This window comes from Parathielavia appendiculata (assembly GCF_033297405.1).
Source record: "Parathielavia appendiculata strain CBS 731.68 unplaced genomic scaffold N657scaffold_2, whole genome shotgun sequence".
Taxonomy (NCBI): Eukaryota; Fungi; Ascomycota; class Sordariomycetes; order Sordariales; family Chaetomiaceae; genus Parathielavia; species Parathielavia appendiculata.
In genome coordinates this window covers 2,626,527-2,648,836 of record NW_026944221.1, presented here as the reverse complement: position 1 = coordinate 2,648,836, position 22,310 = coordinate 2,626,527, and the positions used below count along the sequence as shown (strand labels likewise).

General features: G+C 56.8%; 6 protein-coding genes across 6 annotated transcripts; 3 read left to right on the top strand and 3 right to left on the bottom strand.

Annotated features, from left to right (window-relative positions):
• Nucleotides 1-269: 269 nt before the first annotated feature.
• On the bottom strand, nt 270-4,627 carry N657DRAFT_564557 (RNB-domain-containing protein; the record flags this gene model as incomplete). Its single annotated transcript, XM_062788287.1, has 4 exons — nt 270-309; nt 370-1,739; nt 1,790-4,299; nt 4,480-4,627. 4 exons carry the CDS (start codon nt 4,625-4,627, stop codon nt 270-272), a joined length of 4,068 nt encoding a protein of 1,355 aa, XP_062651378.1.
• Nucleotides 4,628-6,305: 1,678 nt separating this feature from the next.
• On the bottom strand, nt 6,306-8,538 carry N657DRAFT_678189 (Pkinase-domain-containing protein; the record flags this gene model as incomplete). The annotated part of the gene is made up of 4 exons (XM_062796054.1): nt 6,306-8,063; nt 8,122-8,289; nt 8,354-8,421; nt 8,487-8,538. The coding sequence occupies 4 exons, from the start codon at nt 8,536-8,538 to the stop codon at nt 6,306-6,308; spliced, it is 2,046 nt and encodes a 681-aa protein (XP_062651377.1).
• Nucleotides 8,539-9,700: 1,162 nt separating this feature from the next.
• N657DRAFT_564829 (uncharacterized protein) lies at nt 9,701-13,596 on the top strand (the record flags this gene model as incomplete). The annotated part of the gene is made up of 2 exons (XM_062788316.1): nt 9,701-9,775; nt 9,835-13,596. 2 exons carry the CDS (start codon nt 9,701-9,703, stop codon nt 13,594-13,596), a joined length of 3,837 nt encoding a protein of 1,278 aa, XP_062651376.1.
• Nucleotides 13,597-13,627: 31 nt separating this feature from the next.
• N657DRAFT_219695 (uncharacterized protein) lies at nt 13,628-14,481 on the top strand. The gene is made up of 3 exons (XM_062786276.1): nt 13,628-14,134; nt 14,219-14,350; nt 14,453-14,481. The coding sequence occupies exons 1-2, from the start codon at nt 13,735-13,737 to the stop codon at nt 14,227-14,229; spliced, it is 411 nt and encodes a 136-aa protein (XP_062651375.1). The 5' UTR covers nt 13,628-13,734; the 3' UTR covers nt 14,230-14,350; nt 14,453-14,481.
• A 2,945-nt stretch (nt 14,482-17,426) lies between these two features.
• On the top strand, nt 17,427-18,806 carry N657DRAFT_641612 (P-loop containing nucleoside triphosphate hydrolase protein). The gene has a single exon (XM_062792177.1). It carries the CDS (start codon nt 17,629-17,631, stop codon nt 18,505-18,507), a length of 879 nt encoding a protein of 292 aa, XP_062651374.1. The 5' UTR covers nt 17,427-17,628; the 3' UTR covers nt 18,508-18,806.
• Nucleotides 18,697-21,561, bottom strand: N657DRAFT_641611 (Mis6-domain-containing protein). The gene is made up of 8 exons (XM_062792176.1): nt 21,263-21,561; nt 20,824-21,199; nt 20,701-20,772; nt 20,521-20,644; nt 20,299-20,469; nt 19,985-20,248; nt 19,817-19,934; nt 18,697-19,766 (listed from the first exon to the last, which is right to left on the bottom strand). The coding sequence occupies exons 1-8, from the start codon at nt 21,324-21,326 to the stop codon at nt 18,859-18,861; spliced, it is 2,097 nt and encodes a 698-aa protein (XP_062651373.1). The 5' UTR covers nt 21,327-21,561; the 3' UTR covers nt 18,697-18,858.
• Between the last annotated feature and the right edge of the window lie 749 nt (nt 21,562-22,310).

Below are 22,310 nucleotides of genomic sequence, written 5' to 3'. Positions count from 1 at the left end.
CATCTTCGATCAGCCCCATACTTCGATGAATGCACCGAGCTACCGCACTGCCATACAGAGAACTATACCATCTTTGGAGCTGGAACCCTCATTAGGGCGTCCTCCCCGTGTATCAATCTTTCACTCCATGCTGCTGCCACCTTTCAGCTATTACCCCTTGTCGCCAAAACTCTACGTCTTCTTTCCTGCGTCTTGGGAGACTCGCTTGTGAGTCAATTGTTTCACGCCGTCCGCTGCGATCTGGGCCCCACATACGAAAAGGGCCTGGCTTAAAGTGCGTATGGGTTCAGAGACCGGATGGTCAAGCACCTGCGAGCTTGTCAGCTGGGTTCTATTCCTCGAGAAGAAAAGCAATTCAGATCCACGTACGGCGGGCTCTTGGTGAGATCCGTCTTCAGAATGACCGGCACCCGCGTCATCTCCGTCACATCTTGGATGTAATCGCCGCCCTCCTCCCTCAACTTGAACAGCTTCAGGTACTTCTCCTTGCTGGTCAGCCGCGTTTCCGGCACGTCGCCTGTCGGTACCTTGGAATCTGACCGCGTGCGGTGGAGATTGCCGGCTGTATCCGCCGAAGTTCGTGTCGGCGACCCAGGAACGCTCTGCGTCGGCCGCTCCGCCAGCGACGCTCCTGCCATAGCCTCCGTGATGTCCGACGCGTTGTCTGACGCGTTCTCTTCGTCGTCGTCGAACAGCGCATCAACGTCGTCCGTCGAGATGGTGCCCGTCTCCGTCTGCTTCCTGGTCGCCTCCTCGCGCTCCTTCTTGACCCTCTCGGCCTCTTCAGCCTGGCGGGCCGCAGCCAGCGCACTGGAGAAACGCTGGGACATGGCAGTTTTGGGGCGCTCGTCTTCGGGCACATAAGCCGAGCTGGGCACGCCCTTCTCCCAGTAGAGCTCCAGAATCCGCTTCTCCTTCCTGAACTCGGCCTTCTTCAACGGCAGTTGGTCGCAGTGCACTCGCTTCTCAAAGCCCCACTCGGGGATGATGACATCGAATGCCGATTCATACACGCAGATAACGATGCCCTCGCTGATTAAGTCGCCGTTGACTTCCTGGCGCTTCTTGTCCATCGCACGGCAGGCCTCAATATGAACGCTCTGCTCCTGGGCGTTCTGGGCCGACTCCTTTTTGGTGTTGCAAGCCTCAACCGTCTTGACCAGGTTCTCCAAATCCTCGTTGTACTCAATTTTGCCTTCGGAAAGCACCGACTCCAGTTGCCGGTGGACCAGAATATCTGCATAGCGCCTGGTCGGGCTGGTGAAGTGGGTGTAGAGCGGCAGGTTGAGTGAGTAGTGCGGCCAGAGATGCTTGGCCGTCTTGCCGGCAACGAAATACTTGGCTCGCTGCATTGATTTGAGCAGCAGCACCTCCATGCCCTTTCTGATCTCGGCATCCTCGACTCGGAAGAGGCTGCTCTGGAGTGTGCCACTGCTCGAAGGATCAATTTCGTAGCCAAGCGCCGTCATGCGCTCCACAAAAGTCTGGAGGCGGCGTGAATTCGGCGCTGCCTGCCTGCGCAAGAGAGCCTTCTCGGGGAGTGCACGGGATAAGCGTTGAGCGACATATGCGTTGGCCTTGTGCATGAGTTCCTCAACCAGCTCCGTTGCGGGCGTCGTGTCAAAGATGTTGTGCTCTACGGGGATATTCTCGTCGTCCAACTGCTGCAGGAGGCGGAGAGGGGCAATGGGCTCCCCGCCAGCGCCGAGACGTGCCTCTCGGAATTTCTGAGTTAAAACCTACAAAACTGTTAGGAAGTGCCCTGCCGTATAACCAGTCCGAGACTTACGTTGAGCATCTGGATGTCCTCCGCCTCGGCAACATCATGATTAAATCCGGCAACGCCGGATAGGGCCTCATCCATTTGCGCGAGAGACAGCTTGCCGCCGCTCTTGACGATGCCCTTGCCAATCCAGGTATCCCCTTCGGCAATAGCGCCAGTGTGCGGGTTGACGTGGAAAACAACGCTGACCGTCAGTCGATCTTGGTCGGGGGTCAGCGAACAAACCTCCCCCGACACCTTCGGCGGAAGCATGGCACAAAATCTGTTGACGAGCTGAACCGCAGTGCCCCGCTTCTTTGCCTCGCGGTCAAGGAGCGAGTTTGGCTTGACAAAATGCGTGACATCCGGGACATGGATGCCGATTTCGATCTTGCCGTCGGGCAGGGACTTGACGTGGACGCCGTTTCCGAGCTCGGCCGAGCCGTTCAAGTCTAGAGTGAAGACCTTCTCATTACGGAAGTCTCGGCGGGCCGCCATGGCAGCCTCATCCTCTTTGGCAATCGTCCAGTCCTGGAGACCCACACTGCGCAGGACGGCATCGGCAAACTCGTCCGACGAAAAGTTGTTGTCACGAAGCAGCGCATCCGTCTCGACCTTGAGATCGCCCATCTTGCCAAGCTTCTCAACCAGAGTGCCAAACGGATGCAGAGAGGTAATGGGCCAGCGCTTGATGCAGGCCACGAAGATCTGGTCTGCATAATCCTGGTGCTTCTCAACGAAGTCGCGCGGAGCCTGCTCCGTGGGGATCGCAATCAACGGAACCCGCTTATCAGTCGGCTTGAACCACACGATCTTGGGCTTTTCCTGCGCGCGGGACTCTTGGTGCCGTGACATGCTCCCATCACGCGCAGCCCGCTCGGCCTCCTGCTTCTCCTTTGTCGCCTGGCTGCTGGGCCGAAGCAGACCCAGGGTACCCGAGAACATCTGTCCCGCCACTCGCTCAATGACGGCGACGATGTGCCCGGCGTACAGAGGCTTCTGCTCATCGCTAATTTCTTCCTCCTCAACAAGAAGCAGGCTCTGACCCTCAACTTCAACATCATCGTTCTTCTTTTGAGTGGGACGTTGCCTCAAACTGCCGCGCCGGCGAATTCCGCCTTCACCATTGCCATTGTCGTCGCCGTTACCACCGCCCTGGCTAGTGCCAGCGGTAGACCCGGAACGCGTGTCAGTGATGTCCTTGCGCTTCTTCTTCTCTTCCTTCTCGCGCTTTTGGGACCACACTTCATCGACATCAAGGAGTTCAACCGCAACCAGATCTCCTTCGAGAGCGCGATTGCGGTCCTTGCTACCGCAGATGAAGATGTCAGCGTCAAGCAGGCCATCCTGGGTCGAGACGTAGGCGTCGCTCCGATTCTTCTTGTTGACGCGAAGAATGCCAGAGACGAGCTGTCCATCGCCCAGGAGAGCAGGAAGAGTGGCCTGCGGCAGGTATGGGGTGAAAAGCGTCTTGCGCTGCTGTTGCTGCTGCTGAGGTTGCTGGCCAGCCATATGAGGAGCGTGCTGGCTTGCCCCGAGCCCGGCCATGTGCTGGCCGTTCATGGAGGCAACCTGGAGAGCCTGAAGCTGGTTGAGCTGCATGGGGTTCAGCTGCTGGCCGGCGTAGATGTTGGGGATCATCATTTGGCCAGGGAGCTGCATCAGCTGAGGCTGGCCTGGGTACTGGAAGGCCCCGAGGTTGGAGATGGACTGGTGGCTGATGGAGCTTCGACTACGGTGGCCCGGCTGGAATCCCTGATTCTGACCGGCGCCGGCCGTCTGGTCCTGGCCCTGGTTCTGGCTTTGAGTCCGCCAGTTGCTGTCAAAGTTTCGAGACGAAGTGCGGGCATGGCCGCCGCCGCCACCACGGCGGGGGAAGTCGCCGCCAAGGCCTCCACGGCCATTCGCGCCAACAGCCATGCTTTGGCTCCGACCATGACCGCCACGTCCGCCGCGGAAGGACGGGACGGGCGCCGGCTGACTTTCCGCCGCGGGCTGTGTGGGGACAGCACCCTGGGCCTCGTTCTCCTGCTTTTCGGCGGAGCTCGTGGCACCAGGGGCCGGGAACTGGAAGCCGGATGTGGTGCGTTTCTGCTGGGCGATTTCAGCGGCCTTTTTGGCATCGGCCAGGGCCAAGGAGTGACGTCTCTGATGTCCGCCGCCAGCACCGCCGCCACCTCGGCCACCACGACCGCCAGCATTGTCCCTGCCTTGTCCCTGCGAATTGTCAAAGCTGCCAAAGGCGGAACCGGACGCGCCAGACGACGGTGCCGGAGGTGGGCCCATGCCCATGTTGGGGACCGCCGACTGATTACGGCGATGTGACAGGGGTTGTGTTGGCGCCGCCAGGGACACGTTTTGCTGCGGAAGCGGAGTCGGGAACTGGAAGCCGGCTTGCGGCGACATGTTGGACATTGCAGCCTGGAGAGGATTGAAGGCCTGGCCCGGCAACATGCCCATCTGCTGATAGGTAGCTTGAAGCTGCTGCTGCTGCTGCTGCAACAGCTCAATCTGTTGCTGGATGGCCAGCTGCTCCACTGCGTGGAGAAATTCGGGTTAGCATTCATGTTGCACACATGCAGAGGGAAAGGGGGTAAAGCAACAACGCCCGAGGCTGATACCCGACAGGGCGAGGAACAGCGATTGCGGACAAAGTTGACGAGAGCAAGCAGAGCAGAAAGGAGTGGTTTGATCAAGAATGGCAAACAGCAACTTACTACCAGGATTCGCAAACATACTCATCAATGGGGTTAGCTCCGACGGGCTCCTGCGATGGGCGATGTGCAGCCGGCGGCCAGCAGGACCGGGGACACCTCCAGGCTGAGGCTGCTGTTGGTGCTGATGCTGCTGCTGCTGCTGATCCATGGCGGCGATTGGTGTTCGCAAGCGGCAGGGAAGGCAAGCAGAAGCAGGTCGATCAGATCGAGATGGATGCACGTCGAGTGCGACACACAATTTGGTCGGATACGTTTGCGGGCAGCAGTGGATAGGAGCCGGGTCGGGTGTCTCGTCTACCGGACCGGGATATCGAGTTTGGCTGTTGCTGTTGGGGGTTCAGATTGCGGATCGCGGACAATTACCTGGTACGTGCTGAAAGCTTTCGAGCCCAAGGGGGTTAATGAAAGATCGAATAGAGCCGAGAGGGAGTGGCGGGCTTGATGGCGATGGCTACTTAGATGCCAGAAGCCTGAAAGGGGAGAAACTTGTGGTTGGAAGGAGGGTGCAAGTGAGGAGGAGAAACCCCAAGGTCGATGATGACGATTGAAAGCAGCGGGTGGGATGTGCAGCAGAGCAGAGCAGGAACCAGACGTGAGCGAAGGCTCCGTGCTCCAGTGCCCCAAGCAACGCTAGCCTGCTACCAAAAAGGGATGGATTAGGGCGTGGGTCATGGTCCCGCACACGAGTGAAGCTCGGGCCACCGCGAGGGGCTTTGCTGCGCCGAATTAGCCCCTAAGGTGTCTCCGTCGTTAGGGGTTTTCTTGCGATGGGGGTTTACAGGGGACGAAACTGAACAAGAAAGTCTCATTGTATGATACGGGATCCAGAGTTTAGGCCAAATTTTTTAGTGGATAGGTTAGTCCCACAGTTTGGGCAGCAAGGCGCGCGGTTGGCTTACACAAGAACATTGCGATGGTCTGTCAAGTCGATGGTTATGTTGGAAAGCTTGAGGGTCTCCTCCGCTTATAACCTCTCCCAAAGCCTAATCCAAGTACATACGACCATATCCACAAGAATATACGGGATCCCGTCCGCTCTCCCCTAGTCAAACTTGTGAGAGCCAGATTAGTAGTTGGGTCGGTGACGACCAGCGAATCCCTGGTGTTGTATGTTTTTTTCTTGCCCACCAAAGGGGTCGTGTTGGATGGCACCTTAGTCAGCAGTCTTGCGTCTTTGGACCTAAAAGGTCAACTGCTTGTATCTCATCCTCAAGACTCTCTGTACGAGCCTTGCTCTTGAATCGGTGCTTCCTATTCAACATTGCCGTCTGCTCTACGTGACTAACAACATGAGAATGCCAAACAAACAGCCCCGAAAACCACGCCAGCAAGTAAAGGTACAGATAGCAAGATACTGCAGTATTCGATGCTATGCCCGCCTGAAGCGCATCAGAGAAACGGGAAGACAGGAGCCACCCTTCCTCAGCCCTCCAGCATTACATCCATATGATACAAGCGTCCGTCGCGCCGTCGAGGCCATCCGTCAATCATCCATCCATCCAGTCATGTAAATCATCCAGTCATATCCGGCCCCTTCATAAATCCCAACCGGGCAATCAGAGAAGGGCAGAGAACCGGAAAGACAAACCCCATCCACCCATTCGACACAGTGAGCGTACGCAAGCCAGACATAACCAGGGTATGACATCATAACCCATCCATTGAGATCCCGACAATTGCCCGTGGAAAGCAGGCACGCTCACCACATAAGACACTCCTCTCATCATACTCCCTAAACACCTTCCACTCAACACCAGCCGCTCTTTTACACCTCTAGCTGCCGCTCGCCCCTGAGGCCGCTGCTTCGACATCCGACTGAAGACAGATCAAGCGCCAGCCAAAACCGCCCACCGGGCTCTCAACCCGTCAGTCCAGCGCGCATACAACAGATCCGACAGCGCCTTGCAGTGCTCCATGCCCGGCACGGCCGGCCGGCCGGGGAACTTTGCCTCGAGCGCCGCCATTTTTTCCCTTTCTCTATCCTTCTCTGCTCTATCCCTATCCCGTTCCCGGTCCTTGTCAGGCGAACCCCTGCCGTCAAGGGAGACAGGCTGCGGGAGCATGCTCCCTCGCCTGCGGTGATGGCTCATCAGGTGGGGATTCTCCTGACTGAGGATGAGCTTGGTGGGGCTTGACGAGGTGGATGTTGGCGGGGTGCATGCGAGGGTGGTGGCGGTGGAGGGTCGGGATCCTTTGATCAGGACTGTTCCCTGGGTGGTGCCGTCGTTGGGTGGTTTAGATGACGGCTCGGAGTTATCGTTGTTGTTGCTCTTCGTGCTGGGCTGGTGCTGCTGCGGGAGGAAGGTGTTGTTCAGTTTGGTGTCCTGGGAGATGGTCGAGACGAGGTTGCGGAGGAGGTGGTATGCACCTTCCGGGTCGACTGCATCGAGGTAGGCGAAGGCGTCGGATAGTCTTGCAAGGGCATCTCGCTTGGAGGAGGCGGCTGTTTGCGCGTGGAGCTCGTCGAGACACGGCTCGAGCGCTTTGTTGTAGAGTCGGCGGCCCAGCATGGCTTCTTTACTGTTCGGTTCAACCGGGGAGTGGTATGCTGGCGGCGCGTGGTTCTCGTTGGCAAACTCGGGCGGAGAAGAGCCCAGGAGGCCCGAGTTAAAGCCATCGGACGGCACGCGACGGAAGAGACGCATGGTGGATCCGGAGTTGCCAAACGACATGTCGGGTTGAAGAGGGCGCTTCGGGCCAAGCGATGGGCGAGGGGAACCGTTGGAGACGTGACGGCGGATCGAGTTCTGGCGCGAGCTCCGGCGAGAGGCGGTCGATGGCTGCCGCCGACCTGTCGCTTTCCGCACCGTCCCCGGCGTATTAGGCTGGAGGGGCCCGTCCTTGAGATCCAACTTACGCATTGCGTCCTCAACCGGAAAAACAGACGACGGTTTCCTGGACCGAACAGTCCCTCTCCTCGGCACGATTGATTTAACCGTATCGAACACCCACTCGTCGGCCTCGTCCTTGGGAGAGATGGTGTGTAGGGTCTCCTGGTAGTAGACCGGGTGTTTGAGTTGGTCCGCCCTGGCGTCGGCATTTCGTTTTCGCTGTATCAACTCCTGCAGGGCTTCCACTTTCCCGGCTGAGCGAATGAAGCGATGTTTCAAAAGCTCCTTTGCGGTCGGTCGGAGGTCAGGGTCCTTGACCAGGCATTGGGTGACAAAGTCCTTGAACTCCTTGCTGAATTTCCCCTCCAGCCTGGGAGGCGGGTTCTTTGGGATGTGGAAGAGAACCTTCATGGGATGGAGGCTAGCATGTGGAGGTTCGCCCATGGCCAGTTCGATGGCCGAGATACCAAGCGACCAGATGTCGGCTTTGAAGTCGTAGCCCGCCTGCTGGATCACTTCCGGGGCCATCCAGAAAGGCGTGCCGACAAATGTGTTCCGTTGCGACTTCATGTAGGTCAACTGTGCAGCGACGCCGAAGTCTGCCAGTTTGACCTTGCCTGTCTCGGACAAGAGCACATTCGCGGCCTTGATGTCGCGGTGAATCTTTCCTTCCGAGTGCAGGTATTCGAGGCCAAACAACAGCTCCCGGCAGATGATGGCGATTTGGACCTCGTTGAAGACACCTGATTTCAGCTGCGCGGCCGTCAGCACCAGCTCAACAGAGGATCACATCGCGCCGCAAGGGACATACCAGATCGAGGCAGGATCCGCCGCCCAGGTACTCCATGACGATCCACAACTTGTGTCCGCGCAAGAAGCTGGCCTTGTACTGCGTGACATAGCTGCTGGCGCATGTGCTGAGCACCGAGATCTCCTGTTGGATTTCTTGGATATCGTCCTCGCTTGATTCGAGATCGATCTGTCACAATGGATCAGCGATCAGAGCTTGTTCGGACTGCGAAGATGTTCGAGGTTGCACTTACGTGCTTGATGGCGACTGTCTCCCCCGTCGCCTTGTCGATGCCCTTGTACACGACACCAAAGCTGCCACCTGCAAAGACGTATCGTTAGCCTATTCCTGCGAGCGAAGTAGATGCGCCCATGGTCGCGACTCACGCCCAAGTTCTTCCAGCACCTGGTAGCGACTTGCGACGCCTTCGCCATCCATATTGCTGTCTTTGCTGTTGCGGTCGGGGAGGCGGGATAGAGCAGGCGTGACCGAATACACTAAAGACGATGGACTGGACGAACGGTGGAGACAATGGAGAAGAGGAGGGGCCGCCAAGTTAGCCGAGCGGAGGGCGACCTGGAGGTGGCCTGCTGCCTCGACAGTGACCGTGGAGGAGTGGTGAAGCTGGCGATGGGTTCCTGGGTGTGGACGGTACCGGAATCGATTTCGGGACAGGCGTGGTGGCCTGGTCGGGTGCTCTTAAGACTGAACTTGTCCGCTCTTGCAGGGTGTTATGGTTGTCTGGGTGCTGGGATGAGCACGGGCCATTGTTTACTTTGGATGACGGTGGGGAGCCGAGTTCACCGCTCTCTCTCGAAGAGGACTAAGGCTGACGTCCGAGTAGACATTGAAGCCGTGAGAGGAGTGGTTTTCATTCCACTTGAAATTGTGGGAGCATGCTTCCTCTGATCAATCGATAACCGTGATGCATGCTACGGGAATCGGAAATATCCATGGCAAGACACTTGTCGATGCGACTGCTGCCTTGATGAGACACCAAAACCTGCTGCCAGCGCATTCAGTTGCTCCCGCTCCCTCAGGCGTCGGTCCCTCCAGGCTGCATGAGGAGCGCTCGAGCCAATTGGACGAACTCGACACTCAGCCGGCAAGCAGGGCAGGCAGAAGCCGATTGGATAAATCCTGGGACGCCGCTTACGGTAGGTGGGGTCAATGACGGTGTTGCCCTGGCAACTGTTGTGGGCGCGAAGGGAGCTTGACCTGGTAGCTGCCTCGTGCCTGCTACTTAGTGCTTGCAAACAACAATTCGCAAATGCTCGCCAGCTGGTATGTTAACATTGAAACCAGCCGATTGCCGACTGTCCTTTGTTTTCCCTGATTCCCACTCCCAGAGAACTGTGGGGGCAACCAGGCCAACCCCTTCAATTGCAACGACACTGCCGGAGCTCCCTGTCGCCCATCTCGCTTGAGCTTGGATGGCTCCTGTCTTGCAACTCCACATTCGTTTGCCGAGCCCTTCGACGAGACCCGGTGCGGTCATAGCCCGACTTTTATTGTCTCGGGACAGTGGCGCCGTCATTCCGCGACAAAGCGACCTTGACGTATAGAGACAAAGAAAGGGTTTTGAACACCGAACACAACAATGGTTCCGGCACCGCCGCCGCTGCCGACGCGCTTTCCGTGCTGGGTGCGAGCAGTGTACTCATGGGGAGGAGAGGTGCGTCTTGCTTACCGCCTGGTCTCTGTTTGCTTATGCTGACAGCACTGGCAACACAGTCGAAGCGAGACCTCGGGTTCATCGAAGGCGACCTCATCGAATGCCTGAATGCGGGCGACGGCTCATGGTGGACAGGCAGGCTGTGGCGTGACCGAAGAGCAGTCGGCCTGTTTCCCTCCAACTTCGTCGAAGTGCTGCCAGACAGCTTCCGCCCCACTACCCGAGGAACCAGCCCTCTTCCTAAAAGCAATACCCCGAGCCCGAAGAGCACTCCTCAAAAATCCAGGACTTTCCGGAAGCCGTTTGAGGCCTACGCCAAAGCTCCGCACTACACGACAGCCAAGACTCCCGAGACGTATAAAGATGGTGTTCGACCACGTGAAGTAGCCGAGACATCGAGGGAAATCGCAGTTCGATCTCGCGAGCCTTCGGCCAATTCATTCGATCACACAACCGCAGCTCCTGCTGGTGATCCTGGACCAGGGCTTCCTTCGCGAGTTCCTAGTCATCTTGGGCGAGATGTTTCTCCTGCTAGAGCTCCGAGTTTCGTTGGCCGGGAACCCTCCCCTTCGCAGGCTCCGCTTTACGTTGGCCGAGATCATTCACCTGCCCAAACTCTCAGCCATGCCAGCAGGGATCCTTCACCCTCCGGAGTATCCAGTTATATCGGCAGGGATCCTTCTCCCTCACGAGTTCCTAGTTTTGGCTCCAGGGCACCATCCCCTGCACCGTCATACATACCCTACCGGCCTCCGCAGTCCCGTCAGCATGCCTACCATCTCAGCTTGGAAAGGGTGGACTCCTACCGGCCTGCCTCGCCGAGAGGCGATTCACCCCCTCCACCCCCGCCTCCGCCGCACCGTTCGCGACTTGCTAAACATGGGGCTCATGCCTCATACGACGAGGGTTACTACGGAGGCTTGTCAAGAGAGCCGTCTGCCCTGTCCAGGGAAGCTTCTATTCCGTCGTATGGGTACAAGCCACAACAACATTCGAATGCATCATACGAGCCCGTAGCCCCGGGCTATCACACTCCCAGGATGCCCTCGCCGTGCCCGCCTTCCCCTGGAGGATTGACGCCCTCCCCATTGAGAGAGGCCATGGACGACGTGATGGAGCAACTCGACGCGCTAGGGGCTGGCAGAGAAGCTGAGCCGCCGGAACCGGCGTTGGACCCTTGGTCACCAGAATCATTTGACATGGTACATCATCTCTCGAGGAAGAAGCGAGACCAACAACAGCGCCCCCAAACGGCCACGGGCATCCCACTTCATGTGGACGAAGGGTATGAGACATACAGCGGGAGTGCTGAATCCTCACAAGAGCCCACCCCGCAAGACAGTTACCAACAGCAGCTGCCCCAACTCAGCAATTATGTGGAGAGGATGGAGTCCAGGCTAAGAATCATGCACCAACAAAACTCAAGCGTGGACGATGTGGACGAACCGCCGTCTCCACCTCCGAAACGCGGCCAGATCTTTGAGCGACCCAAGTCGTCGATGGACATACATGCGCAGTCGGAGCAGAAACTGCGGCAAAAGAAATCGGCGTACGAAATTAGTCGTCAGGTCCTCAATCGCACATTCACCACAAAGACCAACTCGACAAATAGCTCGTCAGCGACCCAGAGCACGGATCGCAGTTTGATGAGCGGTGTGTCGGCGGGAGGGATCAGTGCCACAAGTGCCGGCAGCCTGGCGAGAAAGAACCGGGGCAGGGCTCAGAGTGCTCTCGCCATGCGGGATCTTGACCCAGATCGGCCAGAGACGCCCTTCACCGGCGTCACATACCACAGCAGCCACGCGTCCGGCGAGCAGAGGTCCAAGTCACAAATGGGGTTTCATGACGACCCCATGGCTGCAGTAGGAGGACTGGTGCAACCAAAGCCGAAGAAGCAAAACTTTATCAAGCGAATTCTCGAATCTGCCAAGACAGGCGTGGCCAGCTCCAGGGGTAGCATCGCAACTGCCAGCTCTGCTCAGCCGGCTTCTTCAGGCCGGTCAACCCCCGCTCTAACCTCTCTCTCCGGACCGCTTTTTAGCAAGGCGGGGCGAGAACCCGGCAGAGAGATGGGAATGGGCAGTGGCGTGGATTGGGTTCAGGTGCGGCGCGATGTTAACCGATCCAACTCGCTGAGCCAGAACGAGCTCCTCGACAGGAAGGAGAGGTGTCAGATGTTAGACTACCCTGCGCTAGACCCAGTTGACGAGTTGTATAACAGCATCGACGGCGATGAGGGAGCCGATGGAATGCCGGTGGCTGAACCAATAAACTATCACGCCATCAACTTGAGTCAAGTGGACAAGAACACTCGGTTCCTCGCCAATCTTCCTCCGACCACCACACCGATTACGCTGGCCACAACGTATGTTTGTCGGCCATATCGCAGCGATGTCCAGCGCCTTCGCTCAATCTTCACTTGGGTATCTGAGAAGATCTGCTGGGAGGAGGATTTTGACGGGCCCATCGATACGCGGAGGGTGATTCAGACGAAGCGAGCATGCGCCGAGGAATATGCGACTCTAGTGTTGGAGATGTGCACTGCGGTCGGGTTGACGTGCGAGGTCGTCCGCGGATACCTCAAGGCTCCAGGGGAAATTCCGGATGTCAACATTATGCCTCGGTCCAATCACTGGTGGAATGCCGTGTTGGTGGATAACGAGTGGCGGATGATGGACTGCTGCCTCGCTAGCCCGTCGAATCCGCGGAGAATATTGTACTCGAGCTACAACTCCTCGTCCGCCGACCCCTGGTGGTTCCTGGCCCGTCCCACCGAGATCTGCTGGACGCATATCCCCGAACACCACGAGCAGCAACACATGTGCCCGCCGGTTGCCCACGACATTCTCCTCAATCTGCCCTGCGCCTGCCCGCCATATTTCAAGAACGGTCTCCAAATGATCGACTACAACACGTCGCTCACTCGGATCGAGGATTTAGAGATGGTGCACATCAAATTCAGCGTCCCGGCTGATATCGAGGTGGCTGCAGAAGTTGAGGTACGTAGTTATGCTCGCGACGCAGATGGCGACTGCTTCGAGTCGGGCGACACGGTCAAGAAGCGGGCTCTCGCCCAAGCAGAGTGGTTCAACGGCATCAAGCGTTACACAGTCAAGGCGCTCCTCCCCGGCGACGAAGGCACCGGCGTCTTGAAAGTGTATGCCGGCAAACGGGGCCTGATGCACAGCATCAAGGACATCCCGCACCCGCTCGCCTTTGCCCTGCCCGTCATCCACACGGGCGAGAACCCGCCGTACGAGTTTGTTACGCGCCACCCAACCCCCCACGCGCAGCGCCACGATATCTATGTCGTCCAGCCGCAATGCCAGCGTCTCGCGCTCAACAATACCTTTGTTTTCGCCATCCGTCAGCACCCCAGCTCGCTGGGCGCATCGCCCACGACCCCCTCCTCCAACCCGGGCAACACTAGCCCGATTCCCTTTGTTCGCCCCGGCAGTGCCATGAGCATGACGAGCTCGAGCGCGGCCGGCTCCAACCCGAGCACGGTGGCGAGCGGCAGTGGCGGCAGCAGCAGCAATGCGAAGAAGCCTGCCAAGCTGGCGATTCAGACGCCTGGCGGCAAGATCCTCCGGTTGATGCGCAAGGAGGAGCGGCGCGGGATCGGCGGTGTGCTCGGCAGTGGCGGACGGGGTCCGATGTCCCCCACTTCTGGGCCGCTGCTGGGCGACGAAGAGGCGGGCGACGGCGGCGTGTGGGAGACTATCATCAAGTGCTCCGAGAGGGGCGTTTGGCGCGGGCTGGTGCTTGCTGATCGGACGGCGAGGTGGTGCGTTTTTGCGGAGTGGGTTTGTGAGGGGTGAGGCTTCAGGATATTGCACCCCTTTCGCTTGTTTAACTTGCCGTTTATTCTGTTACGGTTGATCTATTGCGAGATCATGTTGGATTTTAAAGCTTTTCTGCTGTGTGGATAATGGCTGGACCTGTCCCAAAAACGGCGTATGTGTACGGATATGGAGAAAGGGATTTTGTTGTTATGTTTTGTCAGTGATTCACTTTGCGGTTCACTAGCCGGCCGGGTTTGCATCCAAGGGCGTTCTAATTTGGTGGTCGACATGGGTGGGATTTGTTGGCCGGTGTTCGGTGAAGATCGGAGGAAAGGAATGAATGGGAGCAGGGTCGAGAGCAGGTGTACAAGTATTGCATGGAAGGGCATAGGAAATTATGGTCTCCTTAACGATTTGCGCGTTCCATGTCATGTTCTTGGACAATACAACTTTCTCGACCCGTGCTGCGGATATGGACCTAGCAGTTGCTGTCGGGCCAGGGCAGCGAGCCATTTTTCAACCAGCTTGAGCTCAGAAAGCAAGACGAAGCCGTCTTGCGCTTTACCTGTCCTAGGTATCTTGCATGCTTGCGGCAGACGTGCTCGATGTCTGCCACGGACTCTCAACAGACTTAGTCGCCAGCTAATTCAGCCAATAGAATACGGATAGGGCGTACATCAGGATGAGGATCTACAGATCGTATCGCTTGTTCAACGCTGCAACGCGGAGGCAAGGCTGCCCGGAAAACCGGGGGCTGAGCAAGCCGGGCTTCGTGGCTTGAAGCTTTAAGGTAAGTACAATTGCGTCTCTACTTCCCCTTCCTTAGCTTGATGCTTCTTTCTAGGTTTATACATCCACATGCATTTCACAGCTCACCGCTCTTTACCATCAGAGACACTGGTGAAGTTGCCGGCATGCCGTCAGCTTCCAACAAGCGGCAGACGCCTCAACATCCTAACGCCCCAGCCCGAAGCGTCGGCAACACGAAGGTCCGCAGAATCATGAACGTATTCCTAATACACCGAACAAGCAAACACCAGAGTCTGCGAGCCTCTCAGACAAGTTGTGTCTCCAATGCAACAAAATTGACTTCGAGAGCATCTTCAGCATAGCCATCATCAACAGGAGACAGTGGAAATGGCGCTACAAGGCCATTTCCCTAGAACACATTGGCCTCGAAGCAAATGTGCTCTCTGTCAATTTTTCTAACAAAACTCGAAAACACGGTAGTTACCGAGATGATTTTACTCGAACATACAACCTTCGCATGCTTCGCGCAAAGGGATTGCTCGGCGCCCGAGGTATATTCGCCGTGGCAGCACGGATGAACTCGCAGGAGTTGGCCATGGAGTTATCTGATGCGAGTGATGGATTCTTTGCACGCCGGCTACAGCCCAGGATAGAAGTCTCTCTCACTCTGGAATGGCTGGCCTCTCGCGACAGGCACCACACAGCAGTACACAGCTCGACCGCCAGTCCCGCAGGGTTTCCGCGTCATAGACTGCTCTGCAGGCGCGAACCTGCCTGTGGCGTGGGAGGACGTGGCGCATGCCAAGAAGTATGTGACGCTCAGTTATGTATGGGAAGGAGATCAGGACGAAACTGCCTGCCCCGAAGGCCACATTCCAGACCCGCCACCCAGGACCATCGATGATCCCATCTCCCTGACGAGGAGTCTCGGATACCGGTATCTCTGGGTAGGCCGGTACTGCAAACCGCGGGACAACGCCAAAGTCGAACACCTACAGATTCAGAGCAAGGACGTCATCTATCAGCATTCTGCCCTCCCTATCATCGCTGCCGCAGGGGAGAATCCTCTTTACGGACTCCTTGGCGTTGGAAGAACCCCAAGAAAAGTCCAGGACTTGGTAACCATCGGGTCGCGAACTCTGGCGTGGGTACCATCCATCAAGAACGAGATCCTGCGATCGAAATGGAACGGCCGCGGTTGGACGTACCAAGAAGGCCTACTCGCCCGAAGGAAGCTTGTGTTTACAGACTCGCAGGTATACTTTTTAGTGTAACGCAATGCATCGCCTGGAGAGCATCCAGGCGCCTCTCAAGACTTTGCACATCCCAAACATGGCCCGGATGCGGGATCCGATCGACATGTCCCGGGTCTTCCCTCACCGCACATTGGCAAACAGCCATCCATGCTGGCCACAGGATCAACGAGTATATTAGGCAGTCTCTAACATTCGCTGCTAACATTCTCGATGCTTCAGGGGTTTTCTGCATGCCTACGAACGCCAGTTCTTCGCCACCAAAAGGCTTCTTGCCGGCATCCCTTGTCAATAGGACCCGATATCTCTCTCCTGACCGCCCTGGTCAAGGGTCTATCATGGCACTGGAAGTACTTCTACGATGACTAGAGAGCCTTTCGAGCCTTATGGACAGCGAAAGGACGACCAGGGTTTCCGAGTTGGACGTGGCTGGGCTGGAAGGTGTCAAACAACGTTCACTTTTGTGGGGGATACTGTTTAGAGCACATACTCGCCGACGACAGTATGGAGTACGCCGACGGACAGTTGCTGTCCTGGACTGCCAACCAGGATTGGATCTTCGCTTGGGATCGGGCCCGCTGTCTGCCTGTCGTACTCCGCATCCGTGGCTTGGCCCTGGACGTCGGCGTCTCCGCAGAGGGCCGGTTATTGACGGGTCCGAGGGGACCTCTCCCAACGGGTCAAGACTTCTACTACAGCGATCGAGAAAGTTGGCGCATTTTTGTGGCATATACGTTGCGTGCTTATCCCGCCTCGACCTTTCCCCCCCCCAAAAAAAAAAAAACAACAACAACCATGTTTAGTTTACCCTGCTAGCGTTGGGATTGGACGACTACAGAGATAAGAGTGATCGACACAGGCGGAGCCATCGTGTTCCTGGCATTGCATAAGCCGGTAGCATTCCCACACTTTGAGCGCGTTGGTATTACGAAGATGACATCAGATGCGTATTTGAAGTCCGTTTTGCTGATGCGCAGAGACGTTGGGGGAACAAAGGGGTCAGGCTAGGATAGAATGCGGAGTTGGGGGCTTCCCTCTGTTGCTGTTGGCAGGAGACTGCGCTGTTTCTCACAATGCTGACGACAAAGCACCGTAGGAGATGCGGGCAAGATCAACGATGGAATCTCGACGTCACTTCCCGCCTGAGAATCAGCAGGCTGCCAGTCGGAGAGACCAGAGCAGCTGTTGATGGTGCTGTCTGTCCGGCCACGGCATGCTGCTGACGAAACTGTTGTGTTGGGCGCGGACAGGTTGCTATTGATGTCGAGGACACAATGGGGGGGTTTAGGGCCATCCTGTCCCAATCAAAGAAAAAAGGGGTTGAGGTCGCCAGAGCGACGGTGGAAAGCTGGGTCTTCCAATCCAGAGCCCCTTCCTGGTCGCTCTTGTCGGTCAGGTTGGCTTGGAGCAGCAAGCATGAGTCTCATCGGAAGGTCAGAACCCAAGGGGCGATGTCTAGTACCTGTCATCTTAGACCGGTCCATCCTAGTTGCTTGTGAACAAGACACAAGTTCTTACGGTGGGAGCTGCAGTTGAGGTTGACGATGAGATATAGGTGAGGCGAGAGAGGTCACGGCCTTTGCTGTTAGACCAAAGATACTTCCAGCAAAGTCGACGAGAGGGCGCCCGGATTCTCAACTGACTTATGTTAGCTTGTACGATTGCCGTAGTACCCAATGACGGAATAACATATAACTTGCAACATAAGAGGAGCCAATTGCTGGAGTAAGGTAGGGAGTTGTAGACTGGCTTCAAATGTTAGTGGCACAGTGCAGTACAGTACGAGCGTTTTGCGTTTTGTCCAATGGTAGCAAGTTGCCGTGTTTCCTTGCTTCCATCATCACTCCTCTCACCCTTGTCGCACGCTATTAAGCCGAGGCGTGTTATCCACCTACGATTTGTGTGGTGAGTCGTTGGCTTCCTGAAAAGGGCGCGGACTTCCGGATTGTCTCCCAAAATAATTCATTCCTCATCATCCTTTCAGGCTTTGAGGAGTTAGCATCACTTCTCACTCTCACATCTCACCTCAACACCTCAACACCTCAGCCGGCCCTACATATCCACCATGGCCACCCCCGCACCCCCCACCATCAAAACCAGTAACCTAACCTATACCTTCCAAGACCAATCCACCGGCGTCTCCAACATCACCCTCTCCCTGCCCCCGCGCTCGCGCACGCTCCTGATCGGCGCCAACGGCGCCGGCAAAACCACCCTCCTCCGCCTGCTCGCGGGCAAGCGCCTCGCGCCCCCGGACACCATCCGCGTGTCGGGCGTGGACCCGTTCAAGGAAGGGCTTGAGGGCGTGACCTATCTCGGGCTGGAATGGGTGCTCAACGCGATCGTGCGCACCGACATCGGCGTGGGCGAGCTGCTCAAGTCGGTCGGCGGGGACGTGTACCCGGAGCGACGGGACGAGCTGGTGTCGGTGTTGGACATTGACACGGCGTGGCGCATGCACGCCGTGTCGGACGGCGAACGGCGGCGGGTGCAGCTGGCCATGGGCCTGATCCGGCCGTGGACGGTGTTGTTGCTGGATGAGATCACGGTCGACCTGGACGTGTGGAGCCGGGCGCAGTTTTTGGGCTTCTTGAGGAGGGAGACAGAGAGCCGGGAGTGCACGATTGTGTACGCGACGCATATCCTGGATAACCTGGCCGGGTGGCCGACGCATCTTGTGCATATGCACCTGGGCACGGTGAAAGGTTGGGGCCCGGCTGAGGAGATGCTCAAGGAGGTCGAGGAGAAGAGCGGGGAGGAGGGCCCGTTGGGGGCGACGGGGAATAGTCGGTTGGGGGAGCTGGTTTTGAGGTGGCTGAGGGATGATTTGCGGGAGAGAGGGCCGCGGAGCCAGCATAAACGCGGCCCAGAGGGCTGGTCCTACACCGTGACGGGCCTTGGGGGCTATGGATTTGAGCCCAAGGGGCCAAGTGAGGAGAACTGAGTGTACTCCGAGGATGCATTGCGACGGTTGATCTCTGGATATTGGTGGGAGGCGTAGATGGCTTTAACATGATACCCAAGCTGCATTTAACATGGGGTGGCGAGACGATACAAAAGTTTGGCAACAGTTACATTTACGGATCTTCAACCGACAGACAGACAGCCAAAGTCAACATGGTTGTTAACTTTCCCTTGAGGATACTTCAACTGATAGATGGACAGCCGATGTCAACATGGCTGTCAGATTTGCATTCACGATGCCTTCAACTACTAGATACACAGCCAATGTCAGCACGGCTCTCAGAAGGATTTCACCAAAGTAGGGTATCTTCATAACAAAGCCCCTGCTCCTTCAGTGCTGCCTCGTGCTCATGAGCTTTTTCATGGTGTTGTACATCAGGTTGGGAATGCCCGGAAACCCCTTCGCCTCCATATATGCCAGCACGCCAGACCTGTACTCCTGCCACGACAGCCTCAAGCCTCCCCTATGAGCGAGCTGTCCCAGCGAAGCCTCCGTCACGGGCCCAGCGTGTCTGGTCCGGATGGTCGCCATCTCGGCGTCTTCCAACTCGCGAACATGCGAAATGGACTGCAGACACAGCAACGGAGAGTGCGACAAGCCAAACGCCGTCGCAAGACCCAAGTCCGGGTCGACAGCGGAGAGGTACGACCCGAGCGACGCCTGGGCCTGCTGCGTGATGCGGCACCCTTGGGCGTTGGCGTCGGTCGTGGAAAAGGCGCGGCCCCGCCACAGGCAATTGCAGAGATCCATCAGGAAGCCATTGAACACGTTGATCTGGTCCCGCTCGCGCCGTGTCAGCCCCCGCGACACCGCCGGGGACATGACGGCCTCCCAGGCGCGCTTGTACGTGGTGAGGATGCCGCACAGCCGGGATACCACGGCGAGCGAGGGACTGAAGTACAGGAGGTACACGAGTAGAGGAGGCGGTATGGTGATGTCGATGTGCTCGATGAGCTTCGGCTTGGAGTAGAGCGTTGCCGCGGCTTCGTAGAAGTCGATGATATCTAGGAAAGTCCCAACTGTTGGCGAGGTTTGGGTTAGAGTCAGTGTGAGCTGGTTGACATAACCGATAAGGTTGGGAACTGTGTCTGCAGGGAGGGCATCGAGGCGCTCTGCAGCTTCCATGGTAATTGTCCACCGCCGAAGAAGAAGCGTGTAAAATCTCAGAAGCGAGACTTGGGAGGATGGCGTGTTATCCAGCATCGACTGCTCCAACACTCGGAGGATTCTGTACAGTTCTGCACCTATTAGCGGTGGCCTACAAGGAAGGGGATGTGGAAACACGTACCCTCGAACTTCATCACCGGAGCGAAACTCAGAGTCTCGACGACCACATCCCGCTTTTTTGAGCCGTCCCAAACTTCCAGAAACTGTGCGAAGAAGGTGAGTAGTAGAGGGGATAATGACTGCGACGGGTCAGATCAGTCAACTGAGGCCATCGATCTACTGCACTGACATTGGTGGCAACTGCATAGTCGTGGATGACCTCCAGTATGTCTAGAAAGATGTCGGAATCCGCATCTCCGCTTGCGACATCGCCCAAACAGGCCATTAGCCAGTTGCTGATGCGGGAGAACCCCTCGGCATCTGGCCGGAGGAGCAACAGCTTTTGCAGAAGGGGGTCCGCCAAGACGGCCACGAGCTGGGTAGGCAGCTCAATCTTCTCGAGCTTCTTGACAAAGGACTCGGCGTTGTCTATCTCTTCCAAGGTGACGGAGCTCTTGTGACAGTCAATTTACTGGCACCTAAATTTAGGGCAGGAGGCGTTACCTCTTGGGCATGCATAGTATGGACAGTAGGAAACAGATGTTTTGTCCCCTTCAACCGCCGACCTAGGTCATGACTGACAGCAAAGCCATTTCTGATGGCAGGGTCCGCTTCACGCTCAGAGCGCTGCTTCTGGATCTCGTCGAGTCTTGCCCGCCATTGAGGATCTGGATGCTATAAAGGTTCAGCGATGGAACGTTCGGGGTCCAAGAGAAGGGTTTATACCTTGAAGGATGCAGCTCGTCCCTTTGTGATGTCACCGACAATAACCTCTGGGTAGTAGTTCTTGAATACGCGGAGAAGGCCCGTCAGATTGGGGTCCCCGCTCGTCTGCCGGGACAGGTTGAGTCTGTTTCCGGTCCGTTAGCGTAGTCGCAGACAGTTAACTGATATAAGCGCACTTACATGGCCTGTATCCGGAATGGCCTCACATGCTTGCGCCTCGTCACCAGCGCCAGGAGATGACACAGTTGTGGCCTGTGAGAAGGTGAGCTCGGTCGCAGGGGCGCCGTCTGGACTCGGTCTCACCTGATAGCGGCTGTATCGAGCAAATTGAACAGCACGCCATACGCCTGCGACAGAACGGCCGAATTCTCCAGCAAGTGGTACACCATCACAAGCCATCGGAGGAACAGGGCCTGGAGGTAGAGCGAGGGCTTGAGCTGGCCGTGGCCCAGGGCGCCTAGAAATCGCAAGACGACCTCATCGCTGACCTTTCCCGACGGGTACAGGTTTCGGACAATAGCACCGAGGCTGGCTTGGTCGAGAAAGTTGCGGATGGTCAGCAGGTCTACGAGGCGGGCGAGCTCGTCGGGAAGGGCTCCCGTCTCGTAAAGCGTCGCGGTCGTTTTCTCGATCGTTGACTTGATGCCTGTCTTGCGGCGCTTTGCAGGCACCGTTGAGGCTGCGTGAACCGTCAGCAAGTCTCGCTTCATTTCTGCTGAAGACGTCAAGATGAGATGCTTGCCCGTCTCGAGATCTTCAATGAGACCATCAAGGTTATCGAAGACTTGGCCGCCTGGCGACGACATTGTACTTTATTTTATTTATCAGTGCGCTTTAACTGAGCTCTCAACAAAATTTCTCATTCATTTCGGCTTGTCTGTCCGTAAACCTGTGTAATTGCTCCCCGTCCAAACACGTCGCTGAATCGCGCCGCGCTTGGTCATGCATAGAATGGTTTACGGGACTCCTTCGTGTGTAATGATGGAATCACATGATAAATACCAAGTGGGGACCTCCGACGCCATGTGAATGATGTGATCGATCTCAAGACGTATATGGGCTGTACGAGGCTGCTTCACAAGCCCAATCGAGCCTAGTCCTCACAATAAGCTTTCGGAAATATATTACGGATCCGTACGGCCAGTACAACTATGTGGTGTAAATACGAACTTGGCCATTTCGTTACTGTATTGGTAGGCTTTCCGTTCTCGGCTGCCAGAGCTTTCAATGCCGAACGAGGCGTGGCTTCCTAGATCTCCAGAAGACCTTATCTACACTAAGGTATTTCCTTACCTTCCCTAGGTAGCATGAGATTTACGCACAGTTGCCTGCGCAACAATTGGGGAATGCAGGAGCTACCGGGCACGGCCAGCGCTTCCAGAGTTCAGTCAGGGCCCGCACTGGAACACTTGCAACGATCCCCTGGCTGTGTAACCACTCCCGCATCAAAACCTGAACCATCTTCAAACCCACAATTGCTTCGCTCCCTTGTCAACGTCAACCCATGCAGGAGCTGTGTGCAGACTCGGCCTCCATTTCACGCCCGCTTCCCCGTCTGACAGTTTGACCGTTGTCGGCCCCCACGCATGGAACCTTCAACATCGGGCGCACCGAAGCCGCCCCTTACCTATTCTTTGCCTCGTCCTCGGCCAGGACTGGACAAACTTCAGCCTTGTCAGACAATCCACTTTCAATGCGATAAGTGACAGCACAATGTCTTCGACGCCACGGCCAACGAATCACACTTCAAGGAGCGCAGCACGGTATAGTTATTATGCTTCCAAAATCTC